The sequence below is a fragment of the Protomyctophum parallelum genome (assembly GCF_964188405.1).
Source record: "Protomyctophum parallelum genome assembly, chromosome: 2".
Lineage (NCBI taxonomy): Eukaryota > Metazoa > Chordata > Actinopteri > Myctophiformes > Myctophidae > Protomyctophum > Protomyctophum parallelum.
In genome coordinates, this window is record NC_139699.1 from 2,003,777 (window position 1) to 2,018,828 (window position 15,052).

Here is a 15,052-nt window from a genome sequence, read left to right on the forward strand (position 1 = left end):
GGCTGATAGAGGTTGGTATAGGTATCTGTCTTTATTATCGGCTTGTGTGTGCAGCCGGTCTCCCCTCAGCAGGGGGCTTTCTGATGGAGTCAGTATCACATATGACAGAGAAAAGAATACCAGCACTCAGGTTTTTACGCTGAGCAAGGCTGGGGGAAACCTTCAATAAAACAAGAATCCTATTCTTTTCTATGGACTGTTTGAACCGTGTGCACCCGATACATTCTTACGTTGAATTACTCCACTGAGTGCTTGCTTGCTTCCTCTCTTCTCTTCAAGTATCACATTATGCACCAGCAAATGTATAAGTGGGCTGTGGGAGTCATGCTTATTTGTTGTACCAGGAGAGAGAGAGAGAGAGAGAAAGAGAGAGTGTGTTGTGAGATTAAACTTATTAAACTGTTTGCTTTCCTTTTGAAGGTACATACAGAAGTGCTGCTTTAACACTGATGCACAGCTGTGCATGACGACTTCCTATCAATATCCCACAAACTCTCTCTCAATCTCTTTCTCTCCCCCCCAGCAGTGAGTGTCCACATTGGGTGGCTGTGGACACCGGCCACATCAGGAAGGCCAGCTGCTGGCACAACTGTCCACTGACCACACAGCTAATGTGGATTTGACCGAGGGGGAAAACCATGGAAACCGGAGAAGAATGGACCCAGATGACAGTGGTAATGGATTGTATTAGCTCTGTGTCCGGCTGTGCCGTATACCCCTCTCTACTCCCCTCCCCTCGCCTCCCCTCACCCTCCCACTCCCACCATCACAACACACACACACACACACGCTGGCCAGATGAAGAGCTTCTTAAGCCCACTGAACTCCGGGTCCAGCCCGGCTTGTGTGCCCCGGCTCTGCCTCCCCCCCCCATGTGCTCGCTGTGGACAAAGATAGTGACTCTCAAAGGGCTGGCACAATGCTAGGGCTCAAAGGCTGCCATTACTGCCCGCTCCTCTCTCTCCATCACCACATTTCTCCAGTGGAAGAAAGCCCATGGGCCACACGTACGTACGTTGGTAATACATCCTGTAGCATTGACAAAATGACTTATTACTCACCCAGTGCCCCCCCCGCCCCCTCCTATACCTGTCAACCCCTGAGTTAGTCCTCACTGACCTTGAGAGATAAGGAGGAGTGACGTTGAACCCCCAGGCCAGCAATACACTTCATTTTCGCTTTACTTATACTGTAACCCACAAATACCCCTGTTTAGTTACTTATACTGTAACCCACAAATACCCCTGTTTAGTTATACTGTAACCCACAAATACCCCTGTTTAGTTATACTGTAACCCACAAATACCCCTGTTTACTTATACTGTAACCCACAAATACCCCTGTTTACTTATACTGTAACCCACAAATACCCCTGTTTACTTATACTGTAACCCACAAATACCCCTGTTTACTTATACTGTAACCCACAAATACCCCTGTTTACTTATACTGTAACCCACAAATACCCCTGTTTACTTATACTGTAACCCACAAATACCCCTGTTTACTTATACTGTAACCCACAAATACCCCTGTTTACTTATACTGTAACCCACAAATACCCCTGTTTAGTTATACTGTAACCCACAAATACCCCTGTTTACTTATACTGTAACCCACAAATACCCCTGTTTAGTTATACTGTAACCCACAAATACCCCTGTTTAGTTATACTGTAACCCACAAATACCCCTGTTTACTTATACTGTAACCCACAAATACCCCTGTTTACTTATACTGTAACCCACAAATACCCCTGTTTACTTATACTGTAACCCACAAATACCCCTGTTTACTTATACTGTAACCCACAAATACCCCTGTTTACTTATACTGTAACCCACAAATACCCCTGTTTACTTATACTGTAACCCACAAATACCCCTGTTTAGTTATACTGTAACCCACAAATACCCCTGTTTACTTATACTGTAACCCACAAATACCCCTGTTTACTTATACTGTAACCCACAAATACCCCTGTTTACTTATACTGTAACCCACAAATACCCCTGTTTAGTTATACTGTAACCCACAAATACCCCTGTTTACTTATACTGTAACCCACAAATACCCCTGTTTACTTATACTGTAACCCTGTTTTGTAACCCCTGTTTACCATCCCCCCTTATACTGTAACCCACAAATACCCCTGTTTAGTTACTTATACTGTAACCCACAAATACCCCTGTTTAGTTGTAGATCTGCAAATCTTTGGTGCACGACATTGACACGCAAATAAGCATAACTCTAATCCGCCTCTTTGTAAGCCTATAACTCTTTGCCAGTCCCGCAATTTCTCAGGTTTAAACCTTAAATCCTCCTTTGGCAACCGGAGAAATCTTGTGTCTCTTTAATGTGATTTAATCCAGAATTAATAGTATTTAATTTATTATCTGTTTTTAGCATCCGTCGCAAGCCTCCGGTCTCCACGTACATGCACACGCATGTGATCTATGTATCTGAAATCATCATACCGGTATATACAGTAAATATGTAGGTGACACATACATATTAACTTTGCTTGCCTCTTGAAGAGGGCGGTCGCATTCTTTTTCTCTCTCCCTCCCTCCCTGTACTCCCTGCTCAGAGCGTCTCTTCTACACTGTCTCTTCGAAACCCCTGAAACTATCAAAACATGGTGTTTGTCTCGTAGCTCAAATCCGCTTTAGACGGCGCGCCTCCGTCGTTTAAACTCTTTTTTACTCTTTTTTACATCTTCCGAACAGAACTTCCGCATTCCTGGAGTGTGGAAGTGAATACGTGACCCCCAGGGTACCCACTTCCAGTCAAACATTGGACGTTTGTCCCAAGACGTATAGGCTGATTTACATAGAGAAGATACCAGCTTTTCATGTAACTACAGTGATGACAGTGAAGGACAGAGCTGTTCTGACAGTGGGAGATGAAGTGGTGTGACAATGTGTGAAGCAAAAGTGTCTGCTGCGATCAAGCACTTTCACACGCCACAACACCCCCCAGCCCATCACGTGACAACGTGTCGATGACATTCGTCCATGTCCTGCTTGTGAGGGGACACGCACGGACCAGAGATATGATGATCCATAGCATTTTTAATCAAATAAAGAGCCGGCGAGAAGTGATGAGAACGGATGAGAATCGTCCTGGCGGGGCTTCGGTAGAATTAATGAGGCACCCAGCTTCCTTCAGCATGCCAAGTTCCTAAATGTCTCCACTTCATCAGCATTCACTTTCTCCAGCCCCCCACCCCCACCCCTCCCACCCACACACCTCCTCCTGGCATGGGATAGGCTCAGCGCTGCATCCAAAACTATGTTGCCCCCTCTTTGCCCTCGCTCCTCGGTATATCTGAGTTTAGAAGCTCGTCCTCCACGCGACCTTGAGCTCCTGTAGAGGGGAGAGAGAGAGAGAGAGAGAGAGAGATTGATGTCCAAATGAGTTTCAGCAGATTGGTCTCTGTCTAAGGCTGCCATGGTGGAGGGGCAGTGAGGGGTCCCTTCCACCGGGCTGGCTGTCAGGTGGAGGGGCGGTGAGGGGTCCCTTCCACCGGGCTGGCTGTCAGGTGGAGGGGCAGTGAGGGGTCCCTTCCACCGGGCTGGCTGTCAGGTGGAGGGGCGGTGAGGGGTCCCTTCCACCGGGCTGGCTGTCAGGTGGAGGGGCAGTGAGGGGTCCCTTCCACCGGGCTGGCTGTCAGGTGGAGGGGCGGTGAGGGGTCCCTTCCACCGGGCTGGCTGTCAGGTGGAGGGGCGGTGAGGGGTCCCTTCCACCGGGCTGGCTGTCAGGTGGAGGGGCAGTGAGGGGTCCCTTCCACCGGGCTGGCTGTCAGGTGGAGGGGCAGTGAGGGGTCCCTTCCACCGGGCTGGCTGTCAGGTGGAGGGGCAGTGAGGGGTCCCTTCCACCGGGCTGGCTGTCAGGTGGAGGGGCGGTGAGGGGTCCCTTCCACCGGGCTGGCTGTCAGGTGGAGGGGCAGTGAGGGGTCCCTTCCACCGGGCTGGCTGTCAGGTGGAGGGGCGGTGAGGGGTCCCTTCCACCGGGCTGGCTGTCAGGTGGAGGGGCGGTGAGGGGTCCCTTCCACCGGGCTGGCTGTCAGGTGGAGGGGCAGTGAGGGGTCCCTTCCACCGGGCTGGCTGTCAGGTGGAGGGGCGGTGAGGGGTCCCTTCCACCGGGCTGGCTGTCAGGTGGAGGGGCGGTGAGGGGTCCCTTCCACCGGGCTGGCTGTCAGGTGGAGGGGCAGTGAGGGGTCCCTTCCACCGGGCTGGCTGTCAGGTGGAGGGGCGGTGAGGGGTCCCTTCCACCGGGCTGGCTGTCAGGTGGAGGGGCAGTGAGGGGTCCCTTCCACCGGGCTGGCTGTCAGGTGGAGGGGCGGTGAGGGGTCCCTTCCACCGGGCTGGCTGTCAGGTGGAGGGGCAGTGAGGGGTCCCTTCCACCGGGCTGGCTGTCAGGTGGAGGGGCGGTGAGGGGTCCCTTCCACCGGGCTGGCTGTCAGGTGGAGGGGCAGTGAGGGGTCCCTTCCACCGGGCTGGCTGGCTGTCAGGTGGAGGGGCGGTGAGGGGTCCCTTCCACCGGGCTGGCTGTCAGGTGGAGGGGCGGTGAGGGGTCCCTTCCACCGGGCTGGCTGTCAGGTGGAGGGGGGGGGCGGTGAAAGGGGGCGACCCCATTCCGTTCAGAACACAATATCCTCGCACCACCTGAGCCCCCCCAACACCTGATATATACTTGGTTGCACAGCCTCTGCTGCACACTGCAAATCTACAAGCTCACAGTGCATTTGCGGGCACAGACACAGGTGCGCAAGCTAATTGTAAATCAGGCTTTGAGGGGTTGGATGCCTGTTAGTTCAGCACGGCCTCTAGGCCTCTATCCAAAGCGTAGCTGGGCTTGCCCTGTCGACGTCACGCCGTCACACCTGTCTTGTCTTGTCTTTCAGCAGCAGCAGTGACAGACCACTATTACTGCGCTCTTTGAAAAAGAAAAGAAGAGAGAGAGAATGCCCATCTCCAAGACGGAGACGGGCATTCCCATGGTAACCGGGTCGGGTGGTATAGGCAGCGATATCAGGCCAAGCTCCCGATGCCATTTGCATACAAATTGCCCAGCTGGTACCTTGTCGTTATGACAACAGCACACAGCTCCCAAGAATTCATTTGGAGGTGAAACACAAAGAGGAAGCAGCCCCGGCAAAGCAGTCATTGATAAATAAAAAGAGACAGAGAGAATTCCTTCTCTTTTTCAGCACGAGGATGTTTTGCTGACAGCTCGTTCACACGCAAATCCAATTACTATGTACCTGCATGAAATGGGTTCAGAATGGAGAGACATCATTACATGCTCCAGAAATGTATGAATAACTGAATACATTTTTGATATTTGCCAGGTGTGAAAGTGCCGTTAAATAGGCCTATGATGATGATTCATATATTATTTCATATATACGAAAAAAATTAAATAATGAAAAAATAAATGAAAACAAATTATCTGCAGGGGAAAGAAATATTAAAGAACTGCATGTCTGAAAGTAACCATGTTCCATGCAATCTTTTGGACTAGGACCAAATTTGCAGACAGACAGATTCCATATCATGCCGGCCCCTGTCGCTGCTTCACACTAACGTTAATTGCCACTTGTACATCAGCTATATGTTCTGCACGCGACACAGCGCGCAAACCAAGCCTAAATCAGGGCATGCATTGCAGTAATCCGTGGCAAATCCTGGGCATTGGAGCCCAGAGATTGATCTCTGCCTGCACACTCAAAGCACAGTAGTGCCCTCTACTGTCCGCAGACGGGCATTGGTCGTGTTTACAACACAGACAGCATGTGCTGTCTTCTAGACCATTCTGACCTGAGATCAGATTCATACGAGGTTTCCACTGGACACACGCTGGTCTGACGAACCCATTCTGACCTGAGATCAGATTCTAAAAATGTCAGTCGCTCTTCGATTTTTTTCAAAAATAGCAGACCTACAAGCTCGTATCGCGCCACTCGGTGGCGCGATATGAGCTTGTAGATCTGCTATTTTTCAATAGCTAAAGCATGACATGATGCCAACACCAAAATGGGTGCCCGGTCAGAATGGGCTAGATAAATGGATAATATTTAGCTTCAAGGGCAACACTTTCCCATTGTCATCCTGGCTCAGCTTACTGGCCAGTTGAAATGACCTGCTGTGTGGGGCCATGCCTCCTGTATAACCCTCCTCCTGTGAATCTCTCTCTCCGGCTCCGCCTATATCTGTTTACCACAGCGAAGCCACTGGGGAGTTCGGTTTAATCATTGCCCTCTGGTGTTGCTGCCAGCCAGGCCATCACACAGGGCTAATCAATGCCTCTCACAATGAGGGCGGGGGGGGGGGGGGGGGGGGGTTGGGGAGGGACAACAAAGCAGCCTTGACCTGTGGCTTGGTGCTGCCCTGAGGACAAGGTGAGTTCTTCCCACATCGCCCCCCTCCCATGTGTTAACCCATTCTGACCTGAGATCAGATTCATACGAGGTTTCCACTGGACACCCACTGGTCCGATGAACCCATTCTGACCTGAGATCGGATTCTAAAAATGTCAGCCGTTCTTCGATTTTTTTCAAAAATAGCAGACCTACAAGCTCGTATCGCGCCACTCGGTGGCGCGATATGAGCTTGTAGATCTGCTATTTTTCAATAGCTAAAGCATAACATGATGCCAACACCAAAATGGGGGCCCGTTCAGAATGTGTTAATGATGCACCGAGGGCCCCGGGGGGCCCCCATTGACATCCATGATGTTTACAGATTGTCAGAGTCAGCTGGTTGCAAACCACTTCGGCCTGGAACTTGAAAAAAATGCTCGAATCAGCAACAGGATGCGTGTGTTAATATATTAATAAAGGGGAAAGTGTGTGCGTGTGTGTGTGTGTGTGCGCGCTCGCCCGCACGTGTGTGTGTGTGTGTGTGTGTGTGTGTGACACTGTGACACTATACTTTGGAGGACCAAATGTCCCCCACACAGAAATAGACACTGTGAGGACCATTTTCCTGGTCCTCACAATATAAAAATGCCTGTTTTATGGTTAAAACTGAATTTTAGAGATGCATTTACAATTAGAAAAAGATCCAGGGGTTAGGTTTAGGATTATAAGGTTTAGGGATTCGAGATTTAAGTTGACCCGATTTACACTCTGGCTTGTGTTGCAGGATTGTGTTTTGTGCACCGAAGAAGATCTGCAATTATTTCGGCTTTAGACTTATGGTTAAAATGCCCCACAATTGCAAGAATTGCATTCATGAAATCAATGTCCTAAAAAGGTTGACAACCTCACAAATATAGTAATACAAAGCGTGCGTGCGTGCGTGCGTGCGTGCGTGTGTGCGTGCGTGCGTGCCTGCGTGCGTGCGTGCGCGCCGTCCCCTTCTGCATGCAGCGTGAGATGAGAGGAAAGGTGACATGCCTCTCCTCTCCCCAGCATATAAATGCTCTCTCTCCGCCTGGCGCTCCAGCACGTCTCCACTCAACCTCTGGGCGCTCTGACCTCTCCACCCCCCAAGGTCACCACAACCGCTCGGGCAGCTCGGATCCCCTCTCTCTCTCTGCACCCGGCACCTCTACTGTGACCATCCAGCTCTCAGGGCAGGCGCCATGGCAACCCGATGGGGACTGTGCGGTGCGGGCAAGATCAGTCATGATTTCAGCGTGGCCATGAAGACTCTCCCTCCAGGAGACCACCAGGTACTCAACCGCTCCAAACAAACACACTACGTCTTCATTGCCTCAGAGGGATGCCTGCCTCCACTGGGGATGACAAGGTTGGTCGCACCGCAGTAATGAAATTGTGCATGTGTGTGTGTGTGTGCGCGTGCATGTGTGTGTGTTGCTCGTGTTCTGAACAGATAGCAGCCATCGCGGCGAGGAGCCTGGAGCAGGCACAGGAGTTTGCCAGGAAGCACGGCATTCCCAGAGCTTACGGGAGCTACGAGGAACTGGCCAGCGACCCTGATATTGGTGGGTTAACGACATTAACAACAGTGAACACACAGTGTGTGTGTGTGTGTGTGTGTGCGTGTGTGTGTGTGTGTGTGTGTGTGTGTGTGTGTGTGTGTGTGTGTGTGTGTGCGTGTGTGTGTGTGTGTGTGTGAGAGAGAGGGGCCTTTAGAAGATCGATGATGAGACGTTGGTTTTAATGACATTAGCGTTTGAAGCTGCAGCACAGACACTGTCTGGAGCGTCTCTCTCTCTGTCCTGTGCTCTGCAGACGTGGTGTACCTGGCCGTGCTGCACACGCAGCACTGGCGCGTGGGCCTGCTCTTCCTCAAGGCGGGCAGGAACGTGCTGTGCGAGAAGCCCTTTGCCATGAACTCCAGCCAGGTGACGGACCTCATCGCCGCTTCCAGGACCAGTAGCAGCTTCCTGATGGAGGTACAGATGTACCGTTCCAACACGTTTCCTGATCGTTTCCTTGAATTAGCCTAATGCTAATTCTATTGCTTTGCTACTGAAACGAAGTGTCCAGCAGAGGAATTAACTGTATCTATTCGGGGAACCGGAATAGAATGAACACATCCACATGATCCACTTTCAGATTCAGAGCAGATACTAATAGAATGCTGTTGCTGCCGGTTGTTTGGGTAAAAGGAAATCCTGTGTCATTCATAGTAATAAGGTGTCAGTTAATTCTACCTCTGTTCGTCTAGGGAGAGTTGACTGGTCTTTGATGCTCTTTAAAGGTGATATAGACAACTTTTAAGCCAAAATGTAAGCCAATATTTCACGTTGGCAAATGCCCCCCTTTCTCACTGACGATGTTCTGTTTCTGACATTGCACTGACAATCTACTGAATTGCCAATGGCAGGACATGTGAAGTTCTCGTACGGCACATCTGTAAAGAGCTCTCTCCAAGAACATTCCCCTCCTCCATCGCAGGCAGCTACCTACCTATGACCAATGATGAATGTACAAGTCAGTCCTGATCGTCTGTGGGCAGATGCTTTTATCTAAAGTGCCTTACAGAGCCACAAGTTGGATTTGCTGTGTGTGTGTGTGTGTGTGTGTGTGTGTGTGTGTGTGTGTGTGTGTGTGTGTGTGTGTGTGTGTGTGTGTGTGTGTGTGTGTGTGTGTGTGTGTGTGTGGGGGGGGGGGGGGGGGGGGGGGGGTCTGATGTCCTGCCCCCTGTGGTCATTCAGTTTTAGCTCTCCCCTTCTGGTCAGATTGAATTCAAGACCAGCTGAAATGGCTTTTTGTGACCATAATGTAACCCCCCCCCCACACACACACACACACACACACACACACACACACACTACATAAAAATAACTAAAATAACTGTCTTACAGTGAAGTATAGGCTTAAGTGGTTAAGAAACTGCTACTGTTTTATTTTTGGACAAGCCGCTCCAACATGTGACCGTGTTTTGCCTATAATTATCAGCACGGTTTAGTTTGTCCATTTGGTCCATCAGAATGTCAACAACAGCTGCAGCCACCGAGCGGTGTTGGTGAGCAGCCTTGCATTTAATGGGCAGGGATTTAACCCATTCTGACCTGAGATCAGATTCATACGAGGTTTCCACTGGACACACACTGGTCTGATTAATGAAATTAACTCATCAAAGCCACCGCTCACTTCGCACTGAGAATCAAACCCTGATCATGTCTTTGTTGCGGAAATATGACGAGTGATGAAGACAGACAGGCAGACCTTTATTGATCCCACAAGGGAAATGCAGCTGTCATGGCATGTCATGCACGTCTGGGCAGATGCTTTTATCCAAAGTGCCTCACAGCGTCTTGGTGTGTAATACAGTACCTTTGTACCTTAGTATAAAGTACAGTACCTTAGTATAAAGTACAGTACCTTAGTATAAAGTGCCTCACAGCGTCTTGGTGTGTAATACAGTACCTTTTACAGTATACTGCCCCTCCTCAGAGGGGATTAAACCCCTGCCCATGCCATGCTCATGGGCATGCAAAGGGCTGTATGCTGCCGGCTATGACTTCCATTCCCTGCTCAGGTTCAGGTTCAGGTTTTTGGGGTGCAATTAAGCTCAGAAAACTTTTAGTTTTAAAATGACAAAATCCCTTTAAGTTTAAGGATATTCACAGAGAATTCCGGATTAACCATTTTCTTACCTTAATCTGATATATGTACTGAATAGTACATCCAATAAGGAGTGGTACAGGTGAAAAATGAACAACCGTGTCTCCTTGCAGGCCATCTGGTCCCGCTGCTTCCCCGTGCACGCCGAGGTACGCAGACTGCTCGCCGAGGAGGCGCTAGGGCAGGTGAAGCTAGTGGAGGCCTCCTTCGGCTCCCCGCAGCTCCACATCCCCCGCTCTGTGGAGAAGGAGCTGGGTGGAGGCGCCCTGCTGGACATCGGGGTGTACTGCCTGCAGTTTGTCCTCATGGTGTTCAACGGGGAGAGGCCACAGTCCATCCAGGCCACAGGCGTGTTGCTCGACTCAGGTATAGCAGCTATAAGCAATAATATGTCAACATTTTAATGAGCGTATTTTTTATTTGTTTGTATTCACACAGCCAGCAATTAGTAAAACACTCTGTTGTTGTCTCTGTGACACATCATGGGGCCACAGTCAAAGATGTTCCTAGAAGCTTTGTCATTGGTCGGAAAAAACCCCCCTCGAAATGACTAACCAATCAGGAAGTAGACACTAGGCAAATCGACCGATGACAAAGCTTCTAGGAAAATCTTTGAATACAGATGGGCTGGCGTTCGGGTGGCTCATAAGAAGCGGCCTACTTACTTATGCATGGAAGCAAGCATAAGCTCAATTTGGGGCTCTCCCCAGGTTGGCAGAGGGAGAGTAGTGCCCAGGATTACAGTTTAGGCAATTGGCACCGGGTGAAAAAATGGGTTAAAGAATCGTGGGATAAAAATTATAGTAAAAAAGAAATGCGGGTGTCTGACCATGTCGGTCATGTGACCACACCTTGAACCTTGAACTGGATCCTAGAACTCACAGCATTGCAAGCAGGCCAGGATTGGAGTGATGTGACCTTTAACCTATAGTTATTAGGCTGACAGCAGTGTTCTGGACACACACATATAACCTATAGTTAATAGGCTGACAGCAGTGTTCTGGACAATGTGACATATAACCTATAGTTAATAGGCTGACAGCAGTGTTCTGGACAATGTGACATATAACCTATAGTTAATAGGCTGACAGCAGTGTTCTGGACAATGTGACATATAACCTATAGTTAATAGGCTGACAGCAGTGTTCCTATAACCATAACCTATAGTTATTAGGCTGACAGCAGTGTTCTGGACAATGTGACATATAACCTATAGTTAATAGGCTGACAGCAGTGTTCTGGACAATGTGACATATAACCTATAGTTAATAGGCTGACAGCAGTGTTCTGGACAATGTGACATATAACCTATAGTTAACAGGCTGACAGCAGTGTTCCTATAACCATAACCTATAGTTATATAGGCTGACAGCAGTGTTCTGGACATATAACCTATAGTTAATAGGCTGACAGCAGTGTTCTGGACAATGTGACATATAACCTATAGTTAATAGGCTGACAGCAGTGTTCTGGACAATGTGACATATAACCTATAGTTAACAGGCTGACAGCAGTGTTCTGGACAATGTGACATATAACCTATAGTTAACAGGCTGACAGCAGTGTTCTGGACAATGCTGAATGTGGTCCAGAGACCATTTACTGAATAGTGAGTTACTATACTCCAGGTGGGACAAAACAAACGCATGAATAATCATGTCTAACTCGGGTGTGTGAAACAAGGGAGGGGTGTCGTGTTAAACAACAGTTTAAGATCCTGCACAATATAAAGGTTACGATCATTAACCAGACACACAGTTAATAATAACAATTTGTTAGGCAGCACATTCACAATGATTAACGCGCCTTCACGTCGTCTCTCACTGATGTTTGACAGGAGTGGATGAGTCCATGGTGGTGGTCATGAAGTTCTCAGAGAACAGGATGGCCTCCTGCACCTTCTCCATTGCCGTTCCTCTGCCCAACGATGCCACCATCAGTGGCACTAAGGGCACCATCAGGGTATGACTTGAAGCCAGCCTTCACAATACTGGCACATGGTGTCAGGCTCTCAACACTCTCTCTTAGGTCAGATTCTCACCTAATACTTCGGTAGACTCAGATCCGTATGAGCGGGGAATTGGGATTCTTGCATATTTAATTGGCTGGGGTTTGCCTTCACACTGTCATTCGCAGCAATTGGAAACGCAGCAGGGGGACCTTTATCAATGTGTTCCATTCATAAACTATAGCCTGCCCTACACAGTGAAATCTATGGTGATAAAATTACACTCATAACGTGCATGTGTCGTGCCGTCTGGGACCCCCCCCCCCCCCCCCCCCCTCTCTCTCTCTCTACGCACGCAGCCGCCACACACTGTTCTTTTGGGCATGCAGCACAGCGCTGCATGAACGCACTGATATAACTCCCTCCCCAGTCCCACACAGTGACAGCACTCCATGTTTACGGCACGCACAGACAGACAGACAGACAGACAGAATATTATGTAGGCTATAATACACTGCAGTGTTTTTATGTGTTTTCTTAAGCAATTGATTAATGTACACGTCCTCATTTCGATCAGGGCTTCAGTCTCCTTATTCGACCACGTCTATCCACAGTAACGGGACATCTTTGCGCTGCGTAAAATATGCCTTCTCCGTCTCCAACTGTGTTCAGCTCCTCACCCGCCACATTATGTTTGCTTCATTTCCTTTATTTACTGCGGATTGCATTCACACCTGCACCGAATCGTAGTCAAGTGCGATTCGAAGCGAAGCGAAACCCACGTTTTTGGGCGGAGTAAAATGCGGTTATTTGCTGCGCATTAGGATTCGAATGAGCCTTCACACCTGCCAAACGAAGCGCACTTTCTGACAATGCGCAGCAGGATTCATTTTAATCGCAGCAAAGCTCTCTGGTATGAATGTGACCTTAAAGCTTCAAGTTAATGTTTGTTGTCTGTCCTCCAGGTTCTTGGTCCAATGCACTGTCCTACCACACTGGTGGTCAATGGGAAGGAGACGCAGTACCCGCTGCCTGAACCCTGCTTACCAATGAACTTCACCAACAGCACAGGGCTTCGCTATGAGGCAGAGGAAGTGAGGCAATGCCTCCTCAAAGGTAGGCCTATAGGCAAACGGTAGATCAGTGGTTCCCAAACTGGGGGTGGGGAGCGGGGACCCAGGTTATTAGCTTAAATTCAAGCCCCAACTCAAATCTGATTATTTTGGGGGGTTGCAGCTTGAAAGGTTTGGGAGCCCTAGGGCTGTATTTTGAGTGTCTTAAGTACCAGGTCTTATTCCCTAACTTGAGTAAACTAAAGACCTGGAGGCGTGATCAATGCTCTTTGGCCACTCAGAATAGCCAAAGAGCATTGATCACGGCTCCAGGTCTTAAGTTTACTCAAGTTAGGGAATAAGACCTGGTACTTAAGACACGCAAAATACAGCCCCTAGTGTCAGTAGATATAATTTACAATATTGGCTAATCTAGAATTGGCTGAGATTGCCAGAGTAGAGTCAAACCCTATTCCTGTTACAGTTAGTGGCATATCTGCCTACTGAGTTACAAAGGAGTGTGTCTCCTTTCCAAGATATTGAATACCCAATGAGCAGCCTCTTTGCTGACTTTATAAAAAACACAGAACAACTGTTGACGTGACCAGGAGTTTTTCACAAGCCTTTTTGATGTATTGTAGCAACAGACAGCGTTAAAGTTAAATACATATTCTATTGATCAGTGTTCAAACAGCCTCCCCCAAAAGAGTTTTAGTTTCGGTCCAGCCTCCTTATCGTTGCTGATGCAGGGCAATGGGGAATGAATGAAACCACTGAAATATTGATCCACCGCTTATAGCAGTGGTGAAAAGTAACTAAGTACATTTAAGAACAGATTCTAGGAAAGGGAAAAAAGGGTGCAGTTTTTTGTCTCCTTTTTTGCAGATGGGTTCCCAGATTGATACAGGTTTGATTCTACAAGCTCACAACGTGGCCCACCACTGCACGTTGTGAGCTTGTAGATCTGCTATTTTCAAAACAGTTGTATAAATTTTTTAGGCTACATTTGAAGGCGGCCGGAAGGCCATAATTCCTATGGCGCGTACATTACCAGTCGGCTAAAGACTGGTAATGCCCCCCCCCTCCGCACACACACACACACACACCTGGAAGGGTGTCCACATGCCGCTCCTCGACTGACAGGGGGACCTCCACCCCAGGCAGGTATAACGACTACCCGGATAGGTCTGTAACGCAGAGGAACCAGGGGTGCCTATTCACACCGCTGCCACCAATGTAGCCGTTGCTGTAGCCGAGGCGGCCGGGAGGCAAACCCACCACCTATAATTCCTATGGCGTGTACGTTACCAATCGGCTAAAGAGCCATATGGCAAGTAGAAACGCGGCACCGTATAGCCTATACATTCTGCATAAGGGGTACTTACTTTTGGTACTTTAAGTACATATACGTTGATGCCAGTACTTGCCAGTACTTTTGTACATTTTGCATTCTGGACGTTTACTTGTACATTGCAGTAGTTATACTTTTATTTAAGTAAAGAATGTGCGTACTTTAACAGCAAGTGAAGAATACATGTGGCTGAACAAACTGGCCCCCCATCTTCTGTACAGGACTTAAGGAGAGTCCTCGCATGCCCCTGTCGGAGTCGGCCCTGCTCACCGAGATCATGGATGAAGCCAGGAAGCAGGTGGGCGTGGTCTTCAGCCAGGACAGCCAATGACAGTTTGTCAAAGACAAGCTGTTTTCTATCATCTAAACTGCTACTTCGGAAACCAAACATCTCTGTAAATCTGAATAAACAAATATATATATATATATATATATATATATATATATATATATATATATATAGTCTGTGTTTGCTGTGTTCCGTTTTGTTTTGTCAATTCTCTAGTCATTCTGGCCAGCTTCCTGTTTGACTAGATTTCATAACGTCACCTGTTACATAGGCACATTGTTGCTGATATGTCATCAGCCAGCGCCACTTAATTTGTCCATGCTTTTCTCACGTAATAAATAGCCAGTTTGAGACTCGAGAGTTA

The 15,052-nt window shown here is 48.6% G+C and overlaps 1 protein-coding gene across 1 annotated transcript; it reads left to right on the top strand.

Annotated features, from left to right (window-relative positions):
• Nucleotides 1–649: 649 nt before the first annotated feature.
• LOC310853274 (trans-1,2-dihydrobenzene-1,2-diol dehydrogenase-like) lies at nt 650–14,730 on the top strand (the record flags this gene model as incomplete). Its single annotated transcript, XM_083757543.1, has 8 exons — nt 650–674; nt 7,503–7,683; nt 7,845–7,956; nt 8,207–8,370; nt 10,162–10,414; nt 11,886–12,010; nt 12,962–13,112; nt 14,621–14,730. The coding sequence occupies exons 2-8, from the start codon at nt 7,594–7,596 to the stop codon at nt 14,728–14,730; spliced, it is 1,005 nt and encodes a 334-aa protein (XP_083613669.1). The 5' UTR covers nt 650–674; nt 7,503–7,593.
• Nucleotides 14,731–15,052: the final 322 nt, after the last annotated feature.